Here is a 25,012-nt window from a genome sequence, read left to right as displayed (position 1 = left end):
TCAAGCCAGCATACTTTTGGTTTTATTTAATGATACAGTACTCATTTTACAGAGAGGTACAAAGCAGCTGAATTGGAAACTATATACAAATCATTCTTTTTGTATAAAAGAAAAGCTCATTACATACTGTGCAGGAAAAGAACAACCATTTTAACCGATAATCAGGAGAAATGAAATAAATCCTGGTTGGATAAGGCTTTAAATGGCATTTCACATTTATACATTCATTAGGATGTGTGGCAAAATCAATCACTTCATAACCTGATCAACATTCACATCCATCGGGGTAAAACATAAAACATGTACAGGAAACATGTCAGCCCTCCACACTGGGCTGTGCACAGACACACACAGAGTTCTTTGGTCTTTTTAATATCTTCAAGACTCCAGGTCAGGCGAAACTTTTCACCGATATCACTTTTCCCCAGTCTACACCCAGGCCTGCCATCCTGGGAAAAGTCTGCTGAGGTTTTTGGGGTCCATGGCTTGCTGGATGAGCAGGTTGACCTGCCCTCCCACGCTGAGTACTGTTCCCTCTTCCACTCCCTTGAGCTTCTCCTGCAGCCGCAACAGCACCCGCTCTGCCACCTTGTTGAAGCTCTGACTGTCACTGCTGGAAGGAGTATGAGGGGAAGAGATTTTACAATAAAACAAAACAAACCCACAACCATAACAGCTCAAATTCAGACACTCCTCTACTTGATCACCTGGATTTACGGTTGTTGTCTATGTCATCTCCCCCCATTGTGGAGCTTAGTGTTGCGTTAAGCTCCTGCTGCTCGTCATGCTGCAGGTAGAAGGCTTTCAGTGGGTTCATGGTCCAGTCAAACAAAGGGTCATACAGCAGCACCTATACAGCACACACAAAGACACAGAAACTGACAAAGGCACCACTCAATAATAAAACGTGATATTTAAGAGCAATTAAGTAGGCTTTGGGTAAACTCTCGCATGAATGTACCTCTACAATAGTCAACAAAGCTTCTTGAGAACTCCTCATCACCTCCATCGTCTTCTCACAGCATCTGAAAGGAGAAGACGGACGGAGTTCAGATTATTTACAGTACTGAATGCTTAAAATGCTACTGCACGGCTAAATCACAACAGATTGCCCAATACAGATCTTAATCTATGACTTGAGACAAACTTAATGAAGAAGTTTGCTCATCAGCTTTCCTGGAGGAATCAAAAAAAAGGAAGAGTGCATTTTCTGGGAAAACTCTTATGTACCAAAGACTGACCGCATGTTTTCAAGCTCAGATTTCACTTTTGGAAACAGCAGTTTGCTGTGACAGAAGTTAGAAAATCACTTTAAGCATGAAGCTTACCGAGCTAAAATTTGGAAGAAAATGCGTATTAAAGACTGACTGAAAAAAGTATTGTGATTGAAAGAATAAGTTATGCCAAAAAAAAGGCCATTACGGTTGCCTTATGTAGTCCAAAAAAAAAGAAATTCTAAAGTTTTTCCTATCGGGACATAATAAAATACATCTCAGACTCTACGGGCCTCAATTAGCATGTTAAAACTTAAAGTTCATGACAGGAGAATTAGAAAAAGAACAAATATGGCTTCTGTGGAATGGTTGTGAGGAGAAAGCTTCTTCTCTCTAGAAAGAACATGACATCAGGCATATCAAACACCTCATACCAACTGTGAGCACGGTGGTGGAGGGGTGATGATTTGGGCTTGTTGTGCAGCCACAGGACCTGGGCACCATACAGTAATTGAGTCGACCTTGAACTCCTCTGTATACTAAAGTATTCTAGAGTCAAACGTGAGGCCATCTGTTTGACAGATAAAGCTTGGTCCCAGAACAGAGTTATACTGCCTAATATAAATCTCTGCAGATGGAAAAAAAAAATCTTCTATCTCCTTTTATTGAAGCAGCAAGCAGCATTAGAAATATAATGAAATAGCAACTTTTGAGCATAATCATGATCTAACCTCCTGAAAACTCCTTCCACTCCAGTGATGCCCATACCATCCACAATGTCTCTGGAGAGTCTGAAGGGGACAGTCTCAGGGGTGGGGAGGATCTTCCCCTGCTCAAAGGCCACACCTTAACCAAAAAACACAAAGAAGAAAACGTGACACCCGCATTGGTAAAACCTTTTCTGAATAAATAGTGAACTTCTTTGTGTACACTCAATGGATACAAAGAAATAGAAGAAATAGAAGACCTAAATCGATGTGCACCAGTTCAGCAGTCTGTTCGTCGATCAGTATGTTCTGGATGTGTCTGTCACCCAGACCTACGATGTAGCCGACTGTGGGCGGAAAACAGAAGTTAGTTTTTTATGATTATTCTATCACTGTTTGGAGCTAATATGACACACTGCTGCAAATGCATATTTTTTAATTCTTTGTCATAACTCTGGCCATCCATTGGGAACAAAATGTTAATATGCAGAGAATAAAGGTGAAGTTTAATGTACAAAGCAAAGAAGGTTCCATCAATCATCGTAATAATAATAGCTGATGCAAAAAAAATTTTTGTTTCAAGCCACATCAAATATATGTTGTGCATTTGGATGTGGCATTATGTATTTAGAATACATACTATGGAGCGAACATAATATACATTCTCAGATGGTGTACCTATAGAAGAGGTGGCTACACTGCGAGTGTAAGCCAGCCGCTTCTCCATCCACACTGCAGGATCCAGGAATCGTTCCATGCAGAAATACCTAAAGACCGGCCTGAAATTCTTGCACACGTCGTTGTAGCGCCGCAGCTTCTCATCGAACGCAAGTCTCTGAGCATCCTGTAGTGACAGCAAAACAAAAACTACAGGTGTGAGCTTTGGTTTCTGCAGTTCTTCGGAGTATCAGACAAATCTTTGAACCCATAACAAGCGACGTAAGGCAAACAAATTCCTTAGTAACTGCCTTTAGGTGTGTTGTATGTTTTCCATTCAACAACATTATACCATCATCTCCTTTCGGCAGGCTAGGTTGGTCGGGTCCTGGGGTCGGAAGCGTTTGTGAGCTCCTTTAATGGGATCCACCAAAAACTCCCCGATGGGCACCGTGCCAGAGCACCACTCTAACACGCCACTGCGCTGTGAGAAAGGCACCACCTGGAATCAAGTATATGAGCACAAGCTTTTTTTTTTTGTTGCGTTGTTGGGTTTTTTTAAACAATAAAGAGAGAAAGAGATTGAATAAAAATATGCAACAGAGCCACAGATTTGTGTTTTTGGGGAACCTTGTATCGTCTGATGTTGAGCTTCCTCTTGCGAGTGTCTGTATTGCGCTGCAGCAGCATAGAGCACATGCTGAAGACCTGCTGCATCACCGCGTCCTGTCGCAGGTCATCCTGACCCTGTTCATACGGAGAGGGCACAAACCATCATAACATGAAAACCACTGACAGGTGAAGTGACCAACTATCATCATCTTGTTACAATGCAATGCTTTACTGGGATACCCCCAACCTACCCCTCTTAGTTTAGGCAAAACAAGTGAAACCTCAGGCAGAATGGTAATTCATTTCAGTACAATTCAGTTCATTTGTATAGCCCAATATCATATGAGGAGGTTCAAAGGGCTTCACAAGTACAGAAAGATATCAAGGGATAAAAAAACAGACAGTGAAAAAGCTAAAAAGTTAACTAACTAGTTAACTAACTAAAAAGTTCATTTACACATTAAAACAGACCAACAAGGAACCCATCAGAAATACACCCATACCCACACCCACAGACAAATATACAAATCGTGTGTGTGTGTGTGTGTGTGTGTGCGCGTGTGTATATACACATCCAACGCTTTGCATTGCGTTTGGTGATGTAAGGCTTGGATGCAGCTACTCAGCCATGGAAACCCATTCCATGAAGCTCTCTACACCCTGTTCTTGAGCTCATCTGAAGGCCACATGAAGTTTGGATGCTTGTATCGACTGACTCTGCAAAAAGATGGCGACCTCTGTGCACTATGCACTTCAGCATCTGCTGACCACACTATGATTTCACGTTGCTGTTGTTTCCAGTCGCTTCCACTTTCTCATAATACCACTAACAGCTGACTGTGGAATATTTAGTAATGAGGAAATTTCATGTCTGGACTTGTTGCACAGGTGGCATCCTATCACGGTATCATCCTATTCACTGAGCTCCTGAGAGCGACCCATTCTTTCACAAAAGTATATTGACCCACAATTTCAACTCTACTTTTGTTTTTTTGTGATTTTGGTATACAACAGCTTAATCAAACTTGCAGGCCAAAGCACAATATAATACTGCTGATATATTTCAAGACATGCTAATGTTCTCTCTGTTGTACAGCTTTTTCAATTAAATTTATTTTTAACATAAAACAAACACACAGATACAAAATTAAGTTACAAGAAAACGTGTCATCATGACTGTCAAATATTTCAGCAAACGCAAACACTCTCTCGACTTTTCACACACACACACACACACACACACACACACACACACACACACACACACACACACACACACACACACACACACACACACACACAGAGCAGTCTGCTGAAGGATGTTTTCATTATAAAGGAGTGAAAGTGTGTTTGTCCTGGTACAAAAACTGGATTAATTTTTAGCAATCACAGAACCTAAATGGAAACGAACTGAAGTAAAAAGTGACTTTAATCAGGAAACAAACTCACCTGCGCCTATCGAGGGCATCAAAAGCACATGTAAGACACACAAACACACACGCACGCTTACTTTAACCAGCTGTCTCCTGCTCTTGCCATCAGAGCCAACGCAGTCGATGATCTTGGGCAGGTTGACTCCTCCAGCCAAGTGATAGTGGGGCCGGAAGGACCTGACGGTCACCAGGTTTTCATAGCGGCCGGATGGATCCACCTGTTTACACAATATGATCCAAATAATCTCAAATTAAATTCAATCAATCAAAATATTTCCCCACTGTTATCTTCATCAATTATTTATGAACACTGAAAGCAGCAAAGGTCTAGCTATATACTTCTTAAACTGTATTTCACCTTAATCTCCATCGTGGGTATGACGACCTCCTCAAGATCTTTAATTTGGACGATGGGCTGATCGGCGGGGATGGGAATAGCCTCTAAAATGAAACAAGGACACAAAGGCTGTATAAGAAGCCGGACATTTACTACAAACATTAAGGGTTAAAAACAACAACAGAAAAAATAAATAATGGAAAAATGGCAGACACAAGGGATGTACTGATGGTTTAATAAGTTACAAAGTCATTAAATGATTGATCATTTTTGAACACACACGTTGACCCCTAAGCAGACACCTGTCAGCTAAGAACAGAAAACTGAGGCTATAATTCACACAGCTCACCAAAACTGGACAACAGAAGACTTGGAAAAACGTTGCCTGGTCTGAGTCTTTAATTTCTGCAGCCACAATCAGATGGTGGTGTAATGCTGTGGGGGGCATTTTCTTGGCACACTTGGGCCTATGAGCATTGTTTAAGCACCACAGCCAACACGAGTATTGTTGCTGACCACAGTGTACCCATCTTCTGATAACTGCTGCCAGCAGGATAACACACCATGTAACAAAGCTCAAATCATCACGGATTCACCTCAGTGACACCAGCTCTATCACAAATGTTTGTTGAAGCAGTCTGCATGCCTAGGTGCTTGGTTTTATACCTTTGGCCATGGGAGTGATTGGAACACCTGAATGCAGTGATTTGGATGGGGGGGGGTGAATACTTTTGGCAATATAGTGTATTGTCATGGCATGAATCTGCAGCAATGCATCATGTCAATATCCAACCCCTTGCTGAATCTATCTACTAGGGAAGCGTGCCCAATGAAGTGGCCAGTGAGTGAAACAAGGATAAAAATCCCTGAATCCTTGTGTATGAACTACTCACTCTTCTCCGTTTTGTGCCTGCTGGCATCCATGTAAGCCAGGGTGATGTAGGCATCACACAGACGTTCAATCCCTCGGATCATCTCGCCTCGCTTCTTCCTGATGGCGGTGATGATTTTCCGAGCCACATCAGAACGCTCCTGCATGAGCATTAACTTTGTTTATTAACAACAAAAAAACAAACTGTGCTTTTTAAAGAGGCCCTATTATGTGTTTTATTATTTTCTGTCATGTAATAACAAAATGTCATAATTAAGCTCCATATTATCCAGAGAATAATGCACTAGCATGAAAAAGGCACAAAAATGTCAGACCCACCAGATCAAATTGTGACGGCTGACGTGAAGCACTCTTAGACAGCCGGGATGTGCTAAAATTTTCGTCTTTGTTGGCATTGACCAGGGCCAAGATGATAAAGAGCGTGTGGTGAGGGTGCTCCAGAGATGCTCGGCAAATCAGCTATGAGGAGAGACGAGAGCTCAAATCTACTGAGGTGATAACTCACACTGCATGTAAAAGTAATTAATCAAAAGCATCATTACAAATAATAAACTGGACACAGCTACAGCAAACTTTTCATATAACTCTGTTTTAATTTCACATTAACAAATAAAGTGCTGGGTTACATCACTGAGGACTTCGTGGAATCCCGGATCCTCGGCGACACCAGCTGCCATCTTGGTTCCCATGCGGGCAGCCAGCTGATACATGAGAGGCAGAAACTTGTAGGAAGGGATCCGTTTCACCCCTTTCTGTAACACAAAGCAGGTGGGAAAATTAAAAGCACTGAACGTCTGCTTTGTCAAATATTTACAAGATCCAGCACAGAAACTTAAATGTTTTGCTAACCTTCATCGTCTCATTTACATCTTTAATGGCAGCATTTTCCAGCCAGAGGGAAGCCAGCCGGAACACCCAGGTGTCGTGCTCCTCACCCTGCTCCAGGCACTGGATGTAATTCTCCACAGCCTTACACAGAAAGCGTTTTCTGTCCATCTGCAGGTTAGACAAGGCTTTTTCATCCAGCTCCAGCTCCCTTTGCACTTTTATTGTGTACCTGGGAAGTGAGAGGAAAATAGTGTTTCACTTTGTCTTGAGTGGAGCTGGGCCTCAGTGTAAATATGATGTATTTGGGTTAGAGATTGAGGATTGAGCTGTAAATGTGGAAAATCAACCTGTTGGAGGTCACTTTATGCTCCCTCATCAAGCCCACTTCCTCCTTGGCCTTCTTCAGCAGCGCCTGCTTGTTCTCAAACTCAGACGACTTCATGTATTTGTCGATGCTCTGGTACTGAGCGTCAGAGAAGCGGGCCAGAGATAAGAAGGCCTCAGTCCGCTGGTTCTGGAGCCTGGAGTCCTGAAGTCCTGATTCCCCCTCTATCACCTCCACTGCCTGAGCACAGATGAGACCTTTATTAATCTCAGCAGTAAAGGGATGTTCACAAACAAAAGTCAGCACCAAAAAATAAAACAAACTTAATGCACCAAAAAAAAAAAAAAAAACTGCACTACAAAACAGCGTGACCTGATTCAGATGTATGACACAGACACACACACACACCTATGAATTATTTAATTTTGTCCACATGACTCCGCCATAGCCAGAGGGCATAAACTGTAAACTTGCAAAAGCTTAATATTTATATCTTTGCCTACTCCTAATTTATCTGGACATAAATAAATTATTCATGTGAGGGTGTGTGCATGAGTGCGGGGTGACTGCATGCTGCTAGGCTGATGGGTAATAACCCATTCATTTTTCTAAGGGATTGCTGATATATTCAAGTGTATTTTAGGGTGTTTAGACTTCTGTTTCGACCACCCTTATTGACACAAAAACAAAATATCAGAAAAGAATTCTAACCTGGAGCCACTTTGTTCATTTCAGGAACTGTGCATGTGTGAAAATGGTTAAACTTGGCTGATTTCAAGTCCCATAACAAGGCAAAATCCTGACCCATTATCTTTTAATAAAGCTTTGACCACTTCTTACCCTCTCCAGATACTTCTCCAGTATGACTCCCGGACTTTCCAGGCAGGTTTCAGCCAGCCAGTTACCACACAGCCTGAGGCACTCGGTGTACACCGGTGCCAAAGCAGGATTTAAATCCACCTGTCCAGCACACACCAAAACAGCTCAATAGCCCATCTTGATATTTTGGATTTAGCTTATGTAATCTTACTATGTTGCATTAGTTACAACTGGAAATAAAAAGGAATGCACACTGTGTGTGTCTGACCTTTTCCTCTAGGCTGTGTATCATCTGTCTCAGCATGCCCAGAGCCAGACCCTGCTCTCCCTTTGCCCAGAACACCTGGGCCTCTTCCAGCTGCCATGAAGACACGGGCAGCGACGCCCAGGTCCTCCCACCGCCAGCATGCTGGTTCATCTGGTAGACTGCACGCTCTGCCAGCTAGAAAGAGTTCAAAACACTCTTAAGATGTTACAAGTAACCTTCATATACGATATTCACTCAGTAGATAAAAGGAAAACACTGTGTTAAACCTTCACATGTGGATGCTACCTGTGTGTTTCCAGCCTTGCGAGCTAACCGACAGAGGTCCATGAGGTGGTCAGTGAGCACAGAAGTGAGGTACTGGCTGCTGTCGGGCTCTCCCACCCTGGATAACAGGGTGTGGTGGGCCACAGAGCGAACAGCTAGAATGGGTTCCACCAAAGCAAAGTCACTGTCAATGAGGAGCTGGGAGTGCTGCCGCCACTGCCTGTAAACTTCTCTCAGGACCACATCTGAGAAGGGTCTGATTTTAAAAAAAGTCAAAACATCAACATTAAGTCCTGAGGAGAGCGCCATGTGTTACTGACTGTGTGATATGTTTTTACTGGCGTCACCTGGAGAATAGCTGTTTAACACTCTCCAGCTCACTGATGCTCTGCAGGTTCCTGAGAGCTGGATACAGAGATGACACAGCCTCCAGGCTGCCTTTGCAGAGCTCTTCCACCTCAGCACCCCTGTAGAAATGCACAAGCGTTAACACAGAAATAATGCCGTTGCACTGGGGGGGTAAAACCTGGCATTTTGTCCAACATACCTGGCCTGTTTCAGAGTTTCATCAAATGTGGAGAACTCTTTGTCCCTGAGTGCTTGCAGGGCACAAAACACAGATTCATGGAAGCCAGGATTGGATTTCTCACTCCTGTTACAGCAAGATATATGGAGAAAAAATAAAGTGTACCTTCTACCTTCTGTGAGATAATGGTCTTGTTTTGTGCAGCACATGCTCCCCTCACCTTTCCGACAGCTCAAAATCCCACTGGGTGTTCCTCCAGGCTGCCTGAAAGCGAAGATCTCGCAGCTCAGCTCCCCACTCAACCCCTTCACTCTCAAGACCCCTCATGTAGGTGGCAAGGATGCTGCTTAGTCCAAAGTTCTGCAGACCCTGTTGGCACGAGATTGTATTGCACTGTGTTACAGAGTGACACTTAATATAGGAGGCAAAAGATCTTAATTTAGGCAAATGGGGAAAACCTAAACCAGCCTCTGGAGGCTTCACCATAATATAACTTCTTGTTTGTGGAGATGAGACCAATCATACCTCCACGATGCCCACTTGTCGAGTGACCTCAGGCAGAGTACAGTGAAGGTCGTAGGAGGTCAGGGCCCTTCCCCACATGGCCTCGTGTTCATAGGTGCGAATCCTATAAATTCATGTGCCAAAACATCAGTAAGACTGATAATGACTGAATCCTGGAGGGAAGAACTGATAATGTGAAAGATTCTAGTGAAAATTTTCTACCTTGTCAGGGGACTGGTCATGGTCTCTCCACCACAGCCATACAGACTATCAGGCTCTCCAATGCTGCGATACACCTCAATCAGCAGCTCCTGCAAATATGCGACAGTTGTGATATATAGATATATAGAAAACAAAACTGCCAATGTTCCAATGTATCTAACATGAAGAACAGACCTGCAGACTGATATTGGTGTCTTCAATGCTCTTCTCGGTCAGGCTGGAGATGGTGAAGGTCTGGCTGTTCCCTTCAAAATTTATTTTCCGTGTTGCTCTGGATTTGGTTCTGCAGATGTGGAAAATAATGGGTCAATAAAAAGAAAATGGGATAAAACCTTCTAATTATTTACATTAGTGTTTTCATCGAGCCACTGCATACCTGCGACTTTGTTCCATGTTAGCTTTGATCTTGTCCACATAGATCTCGGTGTACAACAGAGCGGTGAAGTGAGCTGAGCAGGACTGAGCGGCCTTGGCCACCTCCAGGTAGTTCAGCTCCAGCCAGAAGTTTGAGTCGCACACTGTGCCACAGGAGTTACTGCAAGAAGGATACCCAATTTATTTCCAAGGCTTGACATGCACACTTTTGCTAGGGCAGAGGCAAGAGGAGGTCCAAACAGTATCTGAATAATATTTGATTAAAAACCTTCCAGCTTCCAGTGGCCTCTGTTGGTGTCTTAGATAGTCAATCACGGCAAGCATGGTACGCAGAGAGGTCTTATCATACACGCCTTGGCTGGCAGTGTCGGACTCTGTAAAGAATAAAATAGATGCTTACCTCAAAGCAAACAAAAACATGCAAACTCCTGAATATTATCTACCATTCACCGTTATAAGAGTATAGAGAGTATAAGAAATAAAATGTACCAAACCATCAGGAAAAGAACAAAAAGATCATTATTAATTGTCACAGACTCACCAGAGTCAGAGGTGAGAGGAGTGGTGGAGCGACTTGAGGCCTGAGCACTTCTACAGCAGAAGCTGAAAAAGTCCTGAATGTGGGAGGAGAGCAACTCCCTAAATGACCCATCAGAGTCATCCAGAAGAATGGAGTGAATGATGAGAGGGAGTAACCTCTGACAGCAGTCCACCCACACCTAAAGATGGAGAGAATCATGGTGAGAGACAGAAGGAGGGAATAAGGGAATAAGGTGAAGTAGGATGGATCTTTAATATGTATTAACATTCAGTATGTGACTGAATGAAGACTACAAATGTTAAATAACATTTGTTAATAATAAAAAAGCACAAGTTAAAAGTAATCCAAGAAGTGGCTTCTACTGAATGAATAATGAAGATGCGAGTAATCCCCCAAATCAGTCACTCCCAGTCAGCCGATATTATTATTGGATATGTTGAAAATTTATTTTCTCTTCCTTGCTTGAAATGTTTATATTAAAAAGTACAGAATTAAGGCTGAGTGAAGTTGATCGACTTCTAAAAAGTTCTTAAGATAATTTCCATGTGCTCACCAGACAGAGTGGTCGGGACAAAAGCAGAGCGTCGCACCTGACCCCTCCGCTGTCTAACAGCGCCGTGCACAGAGCCTTCAACCAGCTGCTATGACTGCCCGCCTGGGGAATCCAAAATTCCTGGCTTTCCAGCTTTTCTCTGGCATCTGTGCTCTTTTCAGCAGCCACGGCAGCCACCTGACCGAGGACAACAGCCAGTAATAACATGCACACATATAAACTGAGCTTGCAGCTCTTGTGAGGTAATACACACACACACACCTATAACCCACCTTGTTCTTGGCTGTTCTGAACGGATTGAGGTAAGCCAGCATGGGGTCTCTGTTGTCTTTGTGTTGCTCCCAGAAGTCGACTCCAGACTGAGTTGCGAGGATGTTCTTTAGGCACTGAGCTGCTGCCCGTCTCACCTCGATTCTGACAGTCACAGCACAGAACACATCAACATTTCCACAGTCATATGTGTGAACCTAACAATTACAGAATTTTAGGAATCACCATACCGCTGCTGAGTGAGTGCGTTGTTCATGCAGTTGAGGACGATGTAAAGACACTGTGACTCAGTGGAGGTGAAGAGGGAAACAGCCTTTTCATACAGAGGGTCTCTGCCATGAAGAAGGGCGATATTGGAAAAATCCACTGGACCCAGTTGTCCTAGACAGCTGCCTGCAGCCTCTGCAGTAGGAGGTTTGCACTTTGAAAGTAATGCTAAAACTGAAACTACGCAAACTGTTGACATGGAGGACAACACAACTTAGGGTTTCTGTAAAAGTTACTTGATATTTTTACCCAGAATGTCAGCTCCTCCAGGGTGGTTGGCTGCTAGTTTACAGAGCTGCAGGAGACTGAGGACCAGCTTCACCAGCACACTGTCGGTCGGGTCGGCTAAAAAGGACGACACAGTTAGAAAACGTTTTCATGCAGAGACCATTTTCCCTCCTTTAGCATCACACCATGGCACTCTTTGAGAAGCTCTCTGATCTGTCCCTTGTTGTCATGCAGCTGTCTGGTCAGTTCCTTTAAGCCTTCGAGCCTAGTCAGAGGTAAGCAGTCGCAGGACGTCACTGATAGGAAGTGGGCGATCTCCTGTAGAAGGGAAACATGAATTAAAGTTCCCTCACACTCTCACACTCTGTAGCATGTAAAAAAAAATGCTAAGGTGGCCCAGCTGGTTCTCATTTTGCATCAAGATGATGACAGAAGATCTAAATGAACTTTCAACACACAGATATTGCGTTTACACATGTATCTGTTGCTGTTACCTGTCTCAGAGTGAAGGCGCCAGCGTTATATTTGAGTTTGTGCTGTACAGACCGCAGCTCTCTGAATTCAGGGATATCAGGGAAAGGCTCCAACCTGCTGATGGATTCCTTTAACTTCTGTTGATTTTCTATGACAAGGAACTGCAGCAGACTGAGCACCTTCAGGGCAGAGAATTCAGAATAAAAATCATGGGTACTGAACAGATACCACAGTTATTCTAAGTCAAAATAAACCAGAGTTTGTTAAGTTACACATTAGCAAACATCCTCACAGCTGTGCACAAATGGCACCAAAATACATTTTGTGTTTTTAGGATAATTTTTTTATGTCTAAAATCGCCATGACTTAAGAAAGGTGGTGATTTAAAGTTATTAAACTACAAACACATGCACTTAAACATCTTACTTTAGTGGCCTCAAGCTGCAAATTTGGGAAACATTTAAACACATACTACTGCATTTGTGTGCACCTTCCAAAGATGATGCATAATAAAATACTTATGTTAATAAAAAAATAATCATCAAGTAGTACACTAGTACATTTAGCACAGCACGCTCTGGCATGTAAGTCACTTACCTGCTGTGAGATAGAGGGTCGGCTGGTCACCTGAGCAGTTAGAGTTCCAATGATGACCTGTAGGTGGCAGTCCAGAGCGTCATCACAGAACTGCAGTGACACCCGACACACAGACATGAGGAGGTCACAGCAAAGAGAGAGGCTTCGGGTAGAAACTTCATCACACTGAACTGATCTGTGGTTGGGAGGAAAACAGAGCATGCAGATGTCAAGTTCATGCACATAAAGCACAATGTGTGAGAAATGTCTGAAACCCAGCCTAAAACTGCCCCACTAATGTAGCTAAGGTGGGAATATTTAGCCAATTTTTTGTGTGGTAAATGACACAGTTTGAGTGTCTGCTTACCCATTTTTATCAAGAACATTCACGGTAATGCATGCAATCTAATGATACGCTAATTAGCTATGCACTCATGTTGCTTTTGCCAATTAGCCAAGTGGAGCTGTAATGCCTGGTTAAGACTGAATAATAGAGTTCAGGTTTAGTCCATGGACCAATAATCCTATTAATCTGAAAGCTTGCCCTCTGCGCTAATTGAGTATCCCACATCATGCATGTGTAGGTTTGCCTGCGAGTGCACCGACCTGCTGTTAATATGGTGAATGAGTGTGTAGATTATATCTCTGAGAACAAAGGCCCAGGCTCCTCCCAGACCGTCCTTCACCTCCCTGAGCAGCAGGCTGACAAACAAATGGTACATGAGGAGGATGCGGTGACGCTCGTAGCTGTTGGTCGTCTCCTCTGCTCTTTCACACACGGCGAGCAGAGTCCTCTGGATAGAAATCTACAGCACAGAAGATGTAACATTATTGCATATAAAAGAAAATATAGAGAAAATGTGATCATTTCCCAAAAAAGTTTGACTGGCTGACAATATATGAGACATCATACCGGGATTTTTGACAGAATGGCTACCAGTGACTTGTGGTTGGCACTGTGGCACTTGCTGAGGTAGTCCAGTGTAGCTTTGATGACATATGAGCTGAAGTACGGGGGATTTGGTACAGGGTCTAACTCTCTGAGAGACATCAAACGGACATTTTAACTTCCATTTTTAACATACTTTAAAAAAAATAAATAAATAACACTACCAGAGAAAATATTTGTTTTTTATTACCCAATAAAGCGTTTCAGGTCTGCTGTGTCTCCTTCAGCTCCACTTCCCTCATACAGAGTCATGAGCAGTTCCACTACAATGTCCGGCAGGTTACTGTGGATCAGGCTGTCGATTTGCTGTGGACACATTTTCAAATGTGAGAATTTGAGTTTTAGAGCAAAGAATATGTATCATTTAACTGTGGCACGCTCAGTCAAGCCTGTGACCTTGATAACCTTTTCTCAGATCTTAGTACTGACAAGCAGGAGTCTGACTGCAGATGCACTGTAGATAAAAGCTGGCGTTACCTGTTTACCCAGACAGCTGGCATCTTTGAGCAGGTCGTACACCTTGTGGGCCTTCTCTCTCTGCTGTGCAACCTGCGAGTCCTGGCCCGGCAATGCAAAGTATGGCAAAATGTTGACCATGATCTTGGGGAAACAGTCGGCCAATAAGTCCCTCCAGTCCTTTTCGAGACACCTGCCGATAGACTTCAACTGTTCAAAGTCATCCAGGAAGACCAGGCGGGGGATCAGCACCGGGTAGGAAGAGCTTTAAGGATATTGGAAAAGGACACTCTATCACAATTGTCTTCATACAGTGGGTCCTAAAAATAACACCATCTGCAGTGTCTGATTTAATGTAACTACAGCAGACTGACTACACAAGGGAAAGTAACTCAGTGAGCCATATTTAAATGAAGGTTTTAAAAAAAACAAAACAAGAGCTTATTTTCTCACTTATAGAAATCTTTGACTGTGTCATGGTCCAGGAGACTGTAGGGGAAAGATCCAAGAGTGTAGCGGTCATCAGACTGTCTCTGTGCGAGCCACTCAGCCACCAAGTAGTTCAGGTGAGAGCTGACAAATGTTTTTACGCTCTTGTAGCCCAGCGCTCTGGAGACGCTGCACAACATCTGTGGTTAAAAAGTGGACAGAAACAATTCATGTCACTCTGGGCTTTCAGTGGGTTTTTTTTTGTTTGTTTGTTTGAAAGGGGCAGCTTCATGTTTTTAGGTTATACAGTGACATACCAAGGGCTCTTAATCTCAAAAAGTTCACTCAAGTATCAGTAGTTATCCAAAGTTTTACTTGCATCAAGACCTTAAATTGTTACCTTTTTTATGAGCTGCTCTTCAATATTATTTTCTTTATAAGACTGGAAGAGTGCAAACAGGGACTGTTTTTCACACACAGGGCTACAACACAGCACAACAGACAAGCTCTTTAGCAGGGAGGCCTTGCGGTTGAACATCTCGGCGTCCTGGTCCTCCGAACAGCTGCTTCTCTGTGTGTGATTGCGCAAACACCACATGTTAAGGTTGCTAAAACATGAGGGGGAAATAAAAGCATATAAAACAAATATGATCTTACCGGCAGCTTCATCCCCTCCTGAGCCTTCAGGTAAACGGTCTCAAAGGCTTTCCGTTGGTGTTTTAGTGGCAGCATTTTCCTCTTATCTGGATGCTCCGAGCTCATGTCCAGAAACAGCCTGGAGACGCGATAGCAGTGATCACATATCCATCTGTGTCATCTTGGTTTAGTTTTATGTTTATTAGTAGCCAGAGTTTGAACCGCACCTCTCCAATGAAACGGCCACCAGCATGCGGACCTGGTGGTGGGTGTCTGCGAGGTGAGATGGAAGGACAGCAGACACAGGACAGTCTTCCTCCGTGTCAGACCTTCTGATACTAAGGACGGCCCATTTACAACATGGGTCAGCCTAACCAAACGGAAATGTTAAAAGGACAAATAAAAAGGATGCCTTTATATCATGATATTAAAGCAGTGCTCTACATTTCTCATTCTATAGCCTCAGTTTTGGTGATCATCCATGAGCGTTAGACTAAACTATTTTACAAATAAAACAGTGAAAGTTGCTGTAGTAATGAGACAGTCTTACAGGCAATACCAATAGCAGCACTATTGCCTAATTGCAGATTTTACCTCCAGGAGAGCAACCAGACATTGCACTAAAGCAGCTCGCACAGTTGCCATGCATTTTCCCGTATGGCTCAGGATACTGAAACACAGCACAACGGGAGCATTAGCAATAGTTTTGACTGGGGATGCGCAGACTTACACAGAAAACAACGCATTTATGTTTCAGAGTATAATACTGTAGCTATCCCTTAAAAAATAGAATTTCACATTCCAGAGAAAGGTCATTTTACACTTGATTTTCCTCTATCAAGGACTCCTCATAGCATGCAGATTCTTCATTTTAAGAGGTTTATTTTAAAGAACAGTCAGTCCATCTATTCATGGTGTAAAAACATGCTTCTAACCAGAATCCAGACACCACTTGTAGCAAGGATCCCTGGACATGTTTCATCTCCTCAGGCATGTGATGGGTTTTGCCCAGGCTCCTTATGGAGGGTAACAAACTCATCAGTACAGCAGCACAGATCTCTTGGTCCTGACGATATAGAGAACACAGGTCCCTGTGAACACAGCAACAAATAGATCCTTTTATCACCACCAACACATTAAGTCACGTTGGGCAGACTGAATGTGATTAACAAATGCTCTGGCAATAGCAAACAGAAAGCTCATACGCCAGAGGACGGAGCAGTGAGTCGAATTCCTCTGGAGAGAGCGAGTCCTCGGCAGGAAGCTTCTTCAACAGGATGAGATACTACAAGAGAACCAGACGTAAGTGTTTGCCACGGTAACGGTAACCCTGACCCTCCAAACTAGCTGCTACCCACCATGTTAAGGTGCAGGGCTTTACTGAAGTCCATCTGCTCCACTAGCAGCAGCAGCCTGCGTCGCACCTCTTGCGGTTTGAAAAGCAGACCGTGGACGGGCTGGACGGAGCCGCACTCACACAGGAACTCCAACACTGCGAGGAGAGCCAGGTCCTGCTGGGCCAGATGATTGTCTGCTAGAAGGCTTTTCGCACCTGCAAGGAGGCGAGAATAATGTTGTGCATTTTTTTTATCCACCGATGAGATGATGAGCGACTTCGTTAGTGTCTGGTTGATTCAACCTACTCAATACATCACATCTTTTTGAATGACGTAAGCAAGACTTATTTGTGGTAGCACATGGTGATCCATCAGTGAAATACACTGGCTGCTGTACATATGTGAAATTCTGCCTATTTGCTCTATAAATAATAATAATCTCTGTAGCAGGTGCTTCAGTAAACATGAACCATTACTGAGTTTGTTTGTTTTTTTAAAGAAAGGAACAAATGAGTTCAGGACTCCACTTACCTGGGCCACATGAAGCGTCAGTGTTGTCTCCTTTGGGCCTGTGGTTCCCACTGGTGCTACTCTGGGGCTCTTCACCGTCATCAAACAAATCAACATCATGGCCCTGTGGAGCTCTGGTCATTTCCCACTCATCTTCCATGTGATTATCCTCATCCACAGCACTCACTCTTCTGACTGCACTGCTTATCTGAAGAGGCGAAGAAGGGAGCTTGATTCAACAAGCCTGCGCCCTGTTCTTCATTTGTCACCTTGTTAAAATAATGGCCTAAGTCATTTTTTTTTTAGGGTTTTCAGAAAAGACCAAAAAAAAAAAAACTCAATGAAAAATAGAAATCTACATGATTTAGGCAAAAATAAAACTTTCATTAAAAAATGACTTAGGACGTTATTTTAACAAGGTGATAAATTAAGTTAGTCATTTTTCTGTCTTTGCTCCACCAACATCTATAATCTGTGACATACTCACCAACAGTTTGCAGATTTCTGCCAGCTCACTGAGGAGGCTGGCCGGCAGAATCATTATAAACAAACCAGAGGAGGCGGGACAAACATTGTCCTGCACAAACACATTTAATATCAGCTGTCAGTGGATGACTTTGACTTAAAAAAGTTACAGATGTTTTTCTAAAAGGAAAACTTTTGTCACCTTGGTTTTTCTGCTGGCAGACTGTGTGCACAGCTTCATAACAGACCTCAGAGTGCTCATGGTCCCCTCCTCTGTCATCTTCACTTTCACACTAGAAACAAACTCGCTGAAGTCCTGGGCCAGGGTCTACCAACAAGAACAGCCCCAAAAACTTGAAAGTTAAGGTTCATGTTTCATTTCAACTTTTATTTTGGAATAAGGAGCAGAAAAGCAAGGGTTCTCAGCCGACTTCTAATCAGACTTTAGGAGTATAGATAACTGCTTACCTTTGCTTTAGTGAAGAGCTGTGAGTGGCAGGCCTCCTCCTCAGTTAGAAACCCAGTGGAGACGTAAGCTGCCAAAACACCGGTCATCTGACTAAAACAACGCACCAGACACTCTGGAGGGGTGGACTGAGACTGCAGAGGGTCCAAAACAATAAATGTCAGTGTGTCACTGTGCAAGACAACACACATACACGCACACACATGAACTTCAACTCACTTCAGGAGAGAAGCAATTGAGTAAATTGTCAGCCACGCAAAGCAGGGACTGCTCCAACTTGTTTCTGAGGCCAGGGACGGCAGCAAACTGACCGTCGGCCGATGCCGCCCTCACTGACTCGTCACATCTGCAGACCTCTGACGGTAACGCGTTGAAGCTGAACTGCTGGTACAGTCTCTCGATCTGTTCCAGGTTGTCTTTGGCATCGGAAGATATTTGTTCTTGAGAAAAGGCACTTTAAAAGGAAGGAGTTGCAAAGAGGGTTTTATTCCAAAAGCGAAGAGAGTTGATGCAGTGCAGAAACCAGCTGTATATTAAGAATTATGGCTAGAAACCATATACAAAGCTAAAAGAATTTGAAATTAGGAAACAAGATCGCTTCACCTCACCTTTCTATACCATAAGTGCCCAGCAAAAACTTCAGGCCAACTCTGGTATCCTTCAGAGTCAAGGAGACCAAGATGTTCGCTATTAGATTGTGTGGAAAGTCTCTGCAATTAAAAAGAAAACCCATAATAAAAATGTGTTTATCAGACCTTTATCTTAAAATTACATACAAAAATAGACAGACTAAAGACTCAGAAACCATACAGAAACATTTAGAAAGCAAAAATATTAACAAGTCTAAGGATTTATATCAGTTTATCAGTACTAGACTGGGATGAAACGCAAACAACAGGGAAAAGTAGCAAAGTGCCAACCTGCAAATGATGGGGTGAGGTCTGGAGCTATCCTCCATCTCATCACTCTGGTCACTCATCAGCATCCAAGCTATGAGAGTCTCCTTCAGATTAGGTGATGTAGATCCTTCTATGGCCCCCACAAAGTCCCAGCCTGATGTTGAGATGAGACTTTTTGGGACTGGACACTTTAGCAGGGCCTGGGCAAGACACAGTGCAGCGCTCCTGCATGGCAAATAAATGTGCAAACAATCGAATCATATAAACAGCTTTTATAATATTAACTAAAACTACCACTGCAATGAGAAAGGACAGAACTCACTTGGATGGTTTGCAAACAGATCCAGAGAAAAGCTTCCAAAACTCTCTGTCCATATTGATCAGTCCTCCCTGGATGATGGAGGACAGCAGGTCCAGGCTAAGGAGCTCTGTCTGGGGCGAGCTGACCCCACGCACTGCCAGGACCCATACCTTAACCCAGAGTTTCCCCAGTTCCATCCTGTGGACCTGGGCTCTCTCTGGGTAGCAGGCCTGGCACGTGGCCACCTCCCTCAGACAGCGAAGCACATATAACCCCCTCTCTCCTCTCCGCTGCTCGGCCAGGAGCTGGTACAACACTGACAGCAGCAAGACCAGCTCCTGGCCAGGTACCATAGATGGGTACTTGGAGGTGAGCACAGTGGTGATTTGTAGCCTGTGAGATGAAATGAAAGATGGGAGTGTCTTTACGTGACGCTGAAGTTAAGGAAAACAGCAAACTTCCACGTCTCAAGGCATACTTGAGGTGCCATAAAATAATCAAGAAAGACAGTGACTACTTTACAATTAATAAACGCGTTTATATTAATTGTGTCGTGATTATCGTACCACGGTATGACATCAAAGTCATTGTGCTGAGGCTGCAGATGGTCACGGAGGACCCCCCAGCCCAATTCAATACGCCGGCGCTTGCTGGCTGCTCCGTGGGTGGGACTGCCCATCTGTGTGGCTCTGATGGAGGCCTGGGTGACCTCCAAGATATGGGTGTCACTGTCATCACTGAACAGCTACAGCAAGCAAGAAATTCAAGAGAATTTAAAGATTTAAATCGTCCAGACATTCAACTCTTTTAAGCTTCCTTACTGAACTTCTGATTGTGATGTGCTCTGAAGCATACGTGAAGTTTTGTCTTTCTCACCTGGTGACAGATGTCAGCTGTGAGCTCAATGAGATTGTCTTTGACAGCTATGTGTCTGGTCCCTGTTACGTACTTCCCTCTGCTGCCTATGTGACTTATCTCCCTGACCAAAGCTTCATATAGGTTGTACAGCAGACTCTGCCACCTGGGCCAGTCCTCAGCATGTGCACCTGCAGTATGAGAGAAAGGAGCCACCCATTATTGGTTGTTTCTTTAAGGAAATTTAAATGTTCTAGTTCATGACCTTTAAATTGTGATTTTGTATTCTGCCACCAATTGTGAAAGTGAACCCTGAGTTCAGCCACAGGTTTGAACTGTATTTTTGAGGTTTTAAGCAATGAAATTTGAAAGACTGGTGCATTGCAGTTGAATTCCCTTTTAATTATTATTATTATTGTTTGTCACAGCGTCTACCACTCGAAAACACAGTTGATCTTCTTGAGAGCTTTCATTGGTGGTGAAATTTGAGCTTTATACACTTTGTTAAGTGTACGTGTTCAACTGCTCATTATCAAAAACATCTATTCAGCCAATCACATGGGAGCAATTCAATACATTTAGTCATGTAGACATGATCAAGATGAGCTGTTGAAGTTCAAGTTAAGCCTCAGAATAGGGAAGAAAGGTGAGTGAAGTGACTTTGGATGTGGTATGATTGTTGGTGCCAGGCAGGGTGGGTCTGATCTACTGGCACTTTCCCACAACCATCGCTAGTGTTTACAGAGAACGGTCTGAATATCCAGCTCTCTGGGTGAAAATGCCTTACTGATGTCAGAGTAGAATGGCCAAACTACTTGGAGATGATAGTCAGGCAACCGTAACTCAAATAACCGCTCGTTGCAACCAAGATATGCAGAAGAGCATTTTTGAAAGCACAACACGTTGAACCTTGAAAGTGATGGGCTACAGCAGCAGCCGAAGACCACACCGGGTGCCACTCCTGACAGTTAAAAAAAGGGAAACTGAGGCTACAATTCACACAGGCTCACTCCAGTTGGATTACAGAAGAATAATAGAATATAGGAAAAATAGGATGCTATGACTTTTGCTGCCATATTCAGTGAGTGTAGATCCCACAATAATGCCTGTCCATCGAATACTAACAACAGGATTGACAACCACCGAAACAAACATTTAAAAAGCAAGAAAACCAAAAAAGAACCTGTGTCCTGTGTCTTGGCTCCTTTGGGGTGGTGGACACAAATCTGCAGGTTGAAGAACTCCACAATCTCTTCTTTGAGAGCAGTACTGGGCCTCATATCTGCCCAGACATACAATACAGAAGGCAGGAGCTCCTCTCCCAGTCGACACACCCTCATCCTACAACTCATAGCTGCAGATCTCAAGAAGACGTTCAGAGCTGAGACGAGGTGCTCCAAAGCAGTCAGGTGTTTTTCCTGCCTAATACGATTTTGTAAAACAATAAATACATAATTATTACATTCATCACTTTACTGCATGAGTAATACCAGAACATTTATTCACTGCAAAACAGAAGCAGCGTTAAAAGTTTTCACCTGACATTAAGCAGTGCTTTGGGGAAAAAGCTGAATAGCATGTCATTGAATCCATCGGTCTGCATGCAGCAGCCCCTCACCACTGTGTGGATCACTCTGCTCACCAAAACACGGTTGATGGAATTGGATGAAGAGCTGAACAAGTCACAGTATAACTCCAAAAGACCTAAGGGTCAAAAAATAAACACAAATCCATCAATTCTTACTTTCATTGGCTTCTTGATGTGTAAAATCATAAAACTCAACATATACGCATATGAATTTCCACATATTTCTAGACAAACAGCTCACTGACTCTGCCACTGCTGTGAGGTGATGTCACACCAGTACTTGCGGACAGAGAGGATGTCCTTTACAAGGAGGCTGCTATAATCTTCGCCGAAGGTCGAACAGCAGTATGAACTCCGCAGAACCTCCAGCACGTGTTTCAGCAGCTCACTGCACTTCAGACGAGGCCCACCTAGAGGAAGAAGGGGACACTCTAACTGCAGTCCCTGCAGTTTATTCAACATGTTTTCCACTATGTCTGATGAAGTAATGAAAGACCCTCTTTAAATATAAATATATAATAACATTCTCTAATTTGTTACGTCAGGCATTCATCTAAAATTGTAATAAATTGCAACCTACTCACGCACTTACGTTTATTTGCACAGCGAATGAAGTATTTGATCAGGCTACATATTTCAGCCATCTTCTTCTGCCGCGTGGCCTGCATGGTTGCAGTGATATTGGATTTGCTGGATTGCCTGCTTTCCGTCTCCTTCTGGACATAACGCTGCAGAAACCTGATGCAGGAAGTGCAAAGCAGAATAGATCTTTTTTTTTTTTTTTTTTTTTTTTTTAAACATAAGCCATTTGTTCTGGTAGATAATTTAACCTAACTTTAACTAAAATCCTTGATGAATTACAAGCATATTGCAAAATATGGCAGCATGGTGGCACAGTGGTTAGCACTGCTCCCTCACAGTTAGAATAACATCTGGAAGGCCTGGGTTCAATTCCACCTTGGCCCAGGCCTCTCCCTCTCTCTGTGTGGAGTTTGCATGTTCTCCCTGTGCTTGTGTGGGTTTCCAAACATTCCAAAGACATGCACTTATTGGGCTTAGGTTAATTGGCTACTCTAAATTGCCCATAGGTGTGAATGAGAGTGTGAAAGGTTGCTTGTCTCTCCGTGTTGGCCCTGTGACAGGCTGGCGACCTGTTCAGGGTGTACCCTGCCTCTCGCCCTATGACAGCTGGGATAGGCTCCAGCCCCCCCGCGACCCTGAACAGGACAAGTGGAAGCAAATGGATGGATGGATGGATGGATGGATGGATTGTAAAAATATGAAATGAGAGCAAATTTTTATGAAATAACTTTGTAGATGATGCAAAAAAAAACTGAAGTAAAATGAAGCTTATATGATGAAAAGATGATGAGATCAGACCAACCCCTACTGTCACAAAAAGGTAGAAAATAGCACCTCCTCTGGAAGTACCTCTTATGCACATTTATACAACTGCAAATATTCCAAGGCATATTACCTGAAAACAGCATCCCATGTGAGTTGCTTGGAGGCTTTTCCTTTAGCTGATGAGTTACGATCCAGTTCTTGCACAATCTCTGGAGATCGAAGAAGCCGTCTGAAGTGCTCAGCTTCTTTCTGGTAGCAAAATGAGGACAAATAACAAGGATTTACATTGTATTATTGAAATGCGTTCAGTTCAATTCGGGTTTATATATTTAGCACCAATTCACCACAACAGTCACCTCAAGTTGCTTTATACTGTATGGAAAAGACCTTACAGTATTGGAGAAAACCCCAACAATCAAGCACTTGGTGACAGTGGGATGAAACCACCGGCAGAACCAGTCTCAGGGAGGGGCAGCCATCTGCCACGATTGGCTGAGGGATGAGGGGAAAGAGAAAAGAAGAAAGAGAGCATAGAGAGATGGGGCAAAACACAGACTAAAGGAGAGAGAAGAAAAGTGTGTAATGACCTGCTGCAGTGGTGTATTAACACATGGGGAGTGAAAAGAGACTGATCATCACATGAAGTCCTGCAGCAGTCTGAGCACTGTGAGGTCTTTTAAGATATCACGAGACTTGAGGACAAGGATTTTAAATTCAGTTCTGTTCAGTAATTATGTATAAAGTGCAACAAGTGAGAACTTGTGGACCTATAGAAATGATAATCATACTAATATGGCCAGCAGCTCATGCCAATATTTTTTCTTTCTTATTTTGTTTTTGTTGTTATTTGTGTCAGGGAATCAAAGAAATCTTTAGCTTAAAAAAAACAAACAGATTTTAGAGTCTTTCAGCTGTTCATTACACTACCTTTGTATACTTATTCAGTGTAACATCAATACAAGGCACAGGTTAATGTCATCTTATTTGCAGGTGTGCAAGAAGTAGAAGTATCAGTGGTGCAATCTGAGGTTGGCCTCAAAAGCGGCGGTCCTTACTGATCAAGATACTTCAGGGTAAGAAGAGTTCAGATTTGAAGGAAAGGCTGAAAACGTGAATTAAGGGATGGCTGTGGTGGTTACTGGTGTTAGGCTGCTTTGTCATGGGGCCAATTGGGGATTTGTTTAAACTAATTGACAGTGAATCACCTATGAATTCCACCATTTGAGTTTTAAAATGCATTTTATGTACTATTAGGAGTTTTCACCTTCCTCTCTGTAGCTTTGTCATTCTCGAGTCCTCTGCAGCAGGCCAGGAAATCATGAAGAACCAGACTCATAGTGCTTCACTGTGGGTGTACACGCTGCAGGGACAAGAGCTGTTATTCATCCGCTTTATACCCCCACTATTATTACTTACTAGACACTGTAGATAGCTACCATTCAACCCAAGCACTAATCACTGCGTCTGCTCATGCAGACAAACTACTATAGCAACACGACACTGGCAGGTTAGCTTTTTAACTCCTTTCACAAACGTCCATTCAAACACCTGAGCTGTTTTAGGTCTGTTCACTGACCTCAAACGACTGCAGCGATTCCAGCTGCGGAGCTGTCACACATGCCGGTGCAGGTGTTAGATGAGGTTAGGCACAGTGATACTGGCCATGCCATAACAACTTTGCCATCTTGTAGAGCCACGCACACGAACGCACACGTACCTTACGCGTGATATTCCCGCCCCAGCAGCAAGGACGGGCTGCTCACATCACTTCCTTGTCCTGCCTGGCATTGAGTGAGTCCATTCACTTTACTTTCAACATGAAAACAAACGTAATAGTTTGAAAGGTGCTGTGTTATAGAAGTGGTATATGATCCACTGAAGT

At 43.3% G+C, this 25,012-nt stretch overlaps 1 protein-coding gene across 1 annotated transcript; it reads right to left on the bottom strand.

Annotated features, from left to right (window-relative positions):
• Positions 1-24,860, bottom strand: LOC115790532 (serine-protein kinase ATM-like). Its single transcript, XM_030744327.1, has 63 exons — positions 24,707-24,860; positions 24,395-24,490; positions 23,261-23,379; positions 22,376-22,521; positions 22,029-22,193; positions 21,734-21,899; positions 21,379-21,617; positions 20,217-20,386; positions 19,907-20,085; positions 19,362-19,733; positions 19,061-19,264; positions 18,749-18,850; positions 18,360-18,594; positions 18,143-18,274; positions 17,877-18,002; positions 17,697-17,786; positions 17,231-17,417; positions 16,721-16,914; positions 16,568-16,647; positions 16,298-16,453; positions 15,957-16,032; positions 15,590-15,732; positions 15,384-15,501; positions 15,127-15,297; positions 14,751-14,926; positions 14,319-14,562; positions 14,032-14,147; positions 13,806-13,932; positions 13,499-13,698; positions 12,914-13,088; positions 12,337-12,495; positions 12,028-12,160; positions 11,864-11,959; positions 11,578-11,749; positions 11,350-11,491; positions 11,078-11,254; positions 10,525-10,702; positions 10,252-10,357; positions 9,985-10,143; positions 9,783-9,891; positions 9,609-9,697; positions 9,408-9,510; positions 9,103-9,251; positions 8,904-9,008; positions 8,704-8,823; positions 8,378-8,612; positions 8,093-8,266; positions 7,846-7,965; positions 7,028-7,245; positions 6,702-6,909; positions 6,479-6,604; positions 6,171-6,311; positions 5,854-5,992; positions 4,982-5,064; positions 4,701-4,841; positions 3,209-3,325; positions 2,931-3,080; positions 2,600-2,765; positions 2,182-2,268; positions 1,946-2,060; positions 962-1,025; positions 708-850; positions 1-613 (listed from the first exon to the last, which is right to left on the bottom strand). Exons 2-63 carry the CDS (start codon positions 24,464-24,466, stop codon positions 430-432), a joined length of 9,288 nt encoding a protein of 3,095 aa, XP_030600187.1. The 5' UTR covers positions 24,467-24,490; positions 24,707-24,860; the 3' UTR covers positions 1-429.
• Positions 24,861-25,012: the final 152 nt, after the last annotated feature.

Source organism: Archocentrus centrarchus, chromosome 13 (genome assembly GCF_007364275.1).
Source record: "Archocentrus centrarchus isolate MPI-CPG fArcCen1 chromosome 13, fArcCen1, whole genome shotgun sequence".
Taxonomy (NCBI): domain Eukaryota; kingdom Metazoa; phylum Chordata; class Actinopteri; order Cichliformes; family Cichlidae; genus Archocentrus; species Archocentrus centrarchus.
Note: the sequence above shows the minus strand (reverse complement) of the source record. Positions and strands in the feature narration are given on the sequence as shown.

Bases quoted from the DNA above. Each gene is read 5' to 3' on its own strand.
- LOC115790532 (XM_030744327.1), bottom strand. From the start codon at position 24,466: ATGAGTCTGGTTCTTCATGATTTCCTGGCCTGCTGCAGAGGACTCGAG. The intron at 16,915-17,230 runs GTAAGTGGAGTC...GCCTCCTTGCAG, and splicing joins TGACGCTTCATGTGGCCCAG to GTGCGAAAAGCCTTCTAGCA. The intron at 5,065-5,853 runs GTGAGTAGTTCA...GTTTCATTTTAG, and splicing joins CAGGCACAAAACGGAGAAGA to AGGCTATTCCCATCCCCGCC.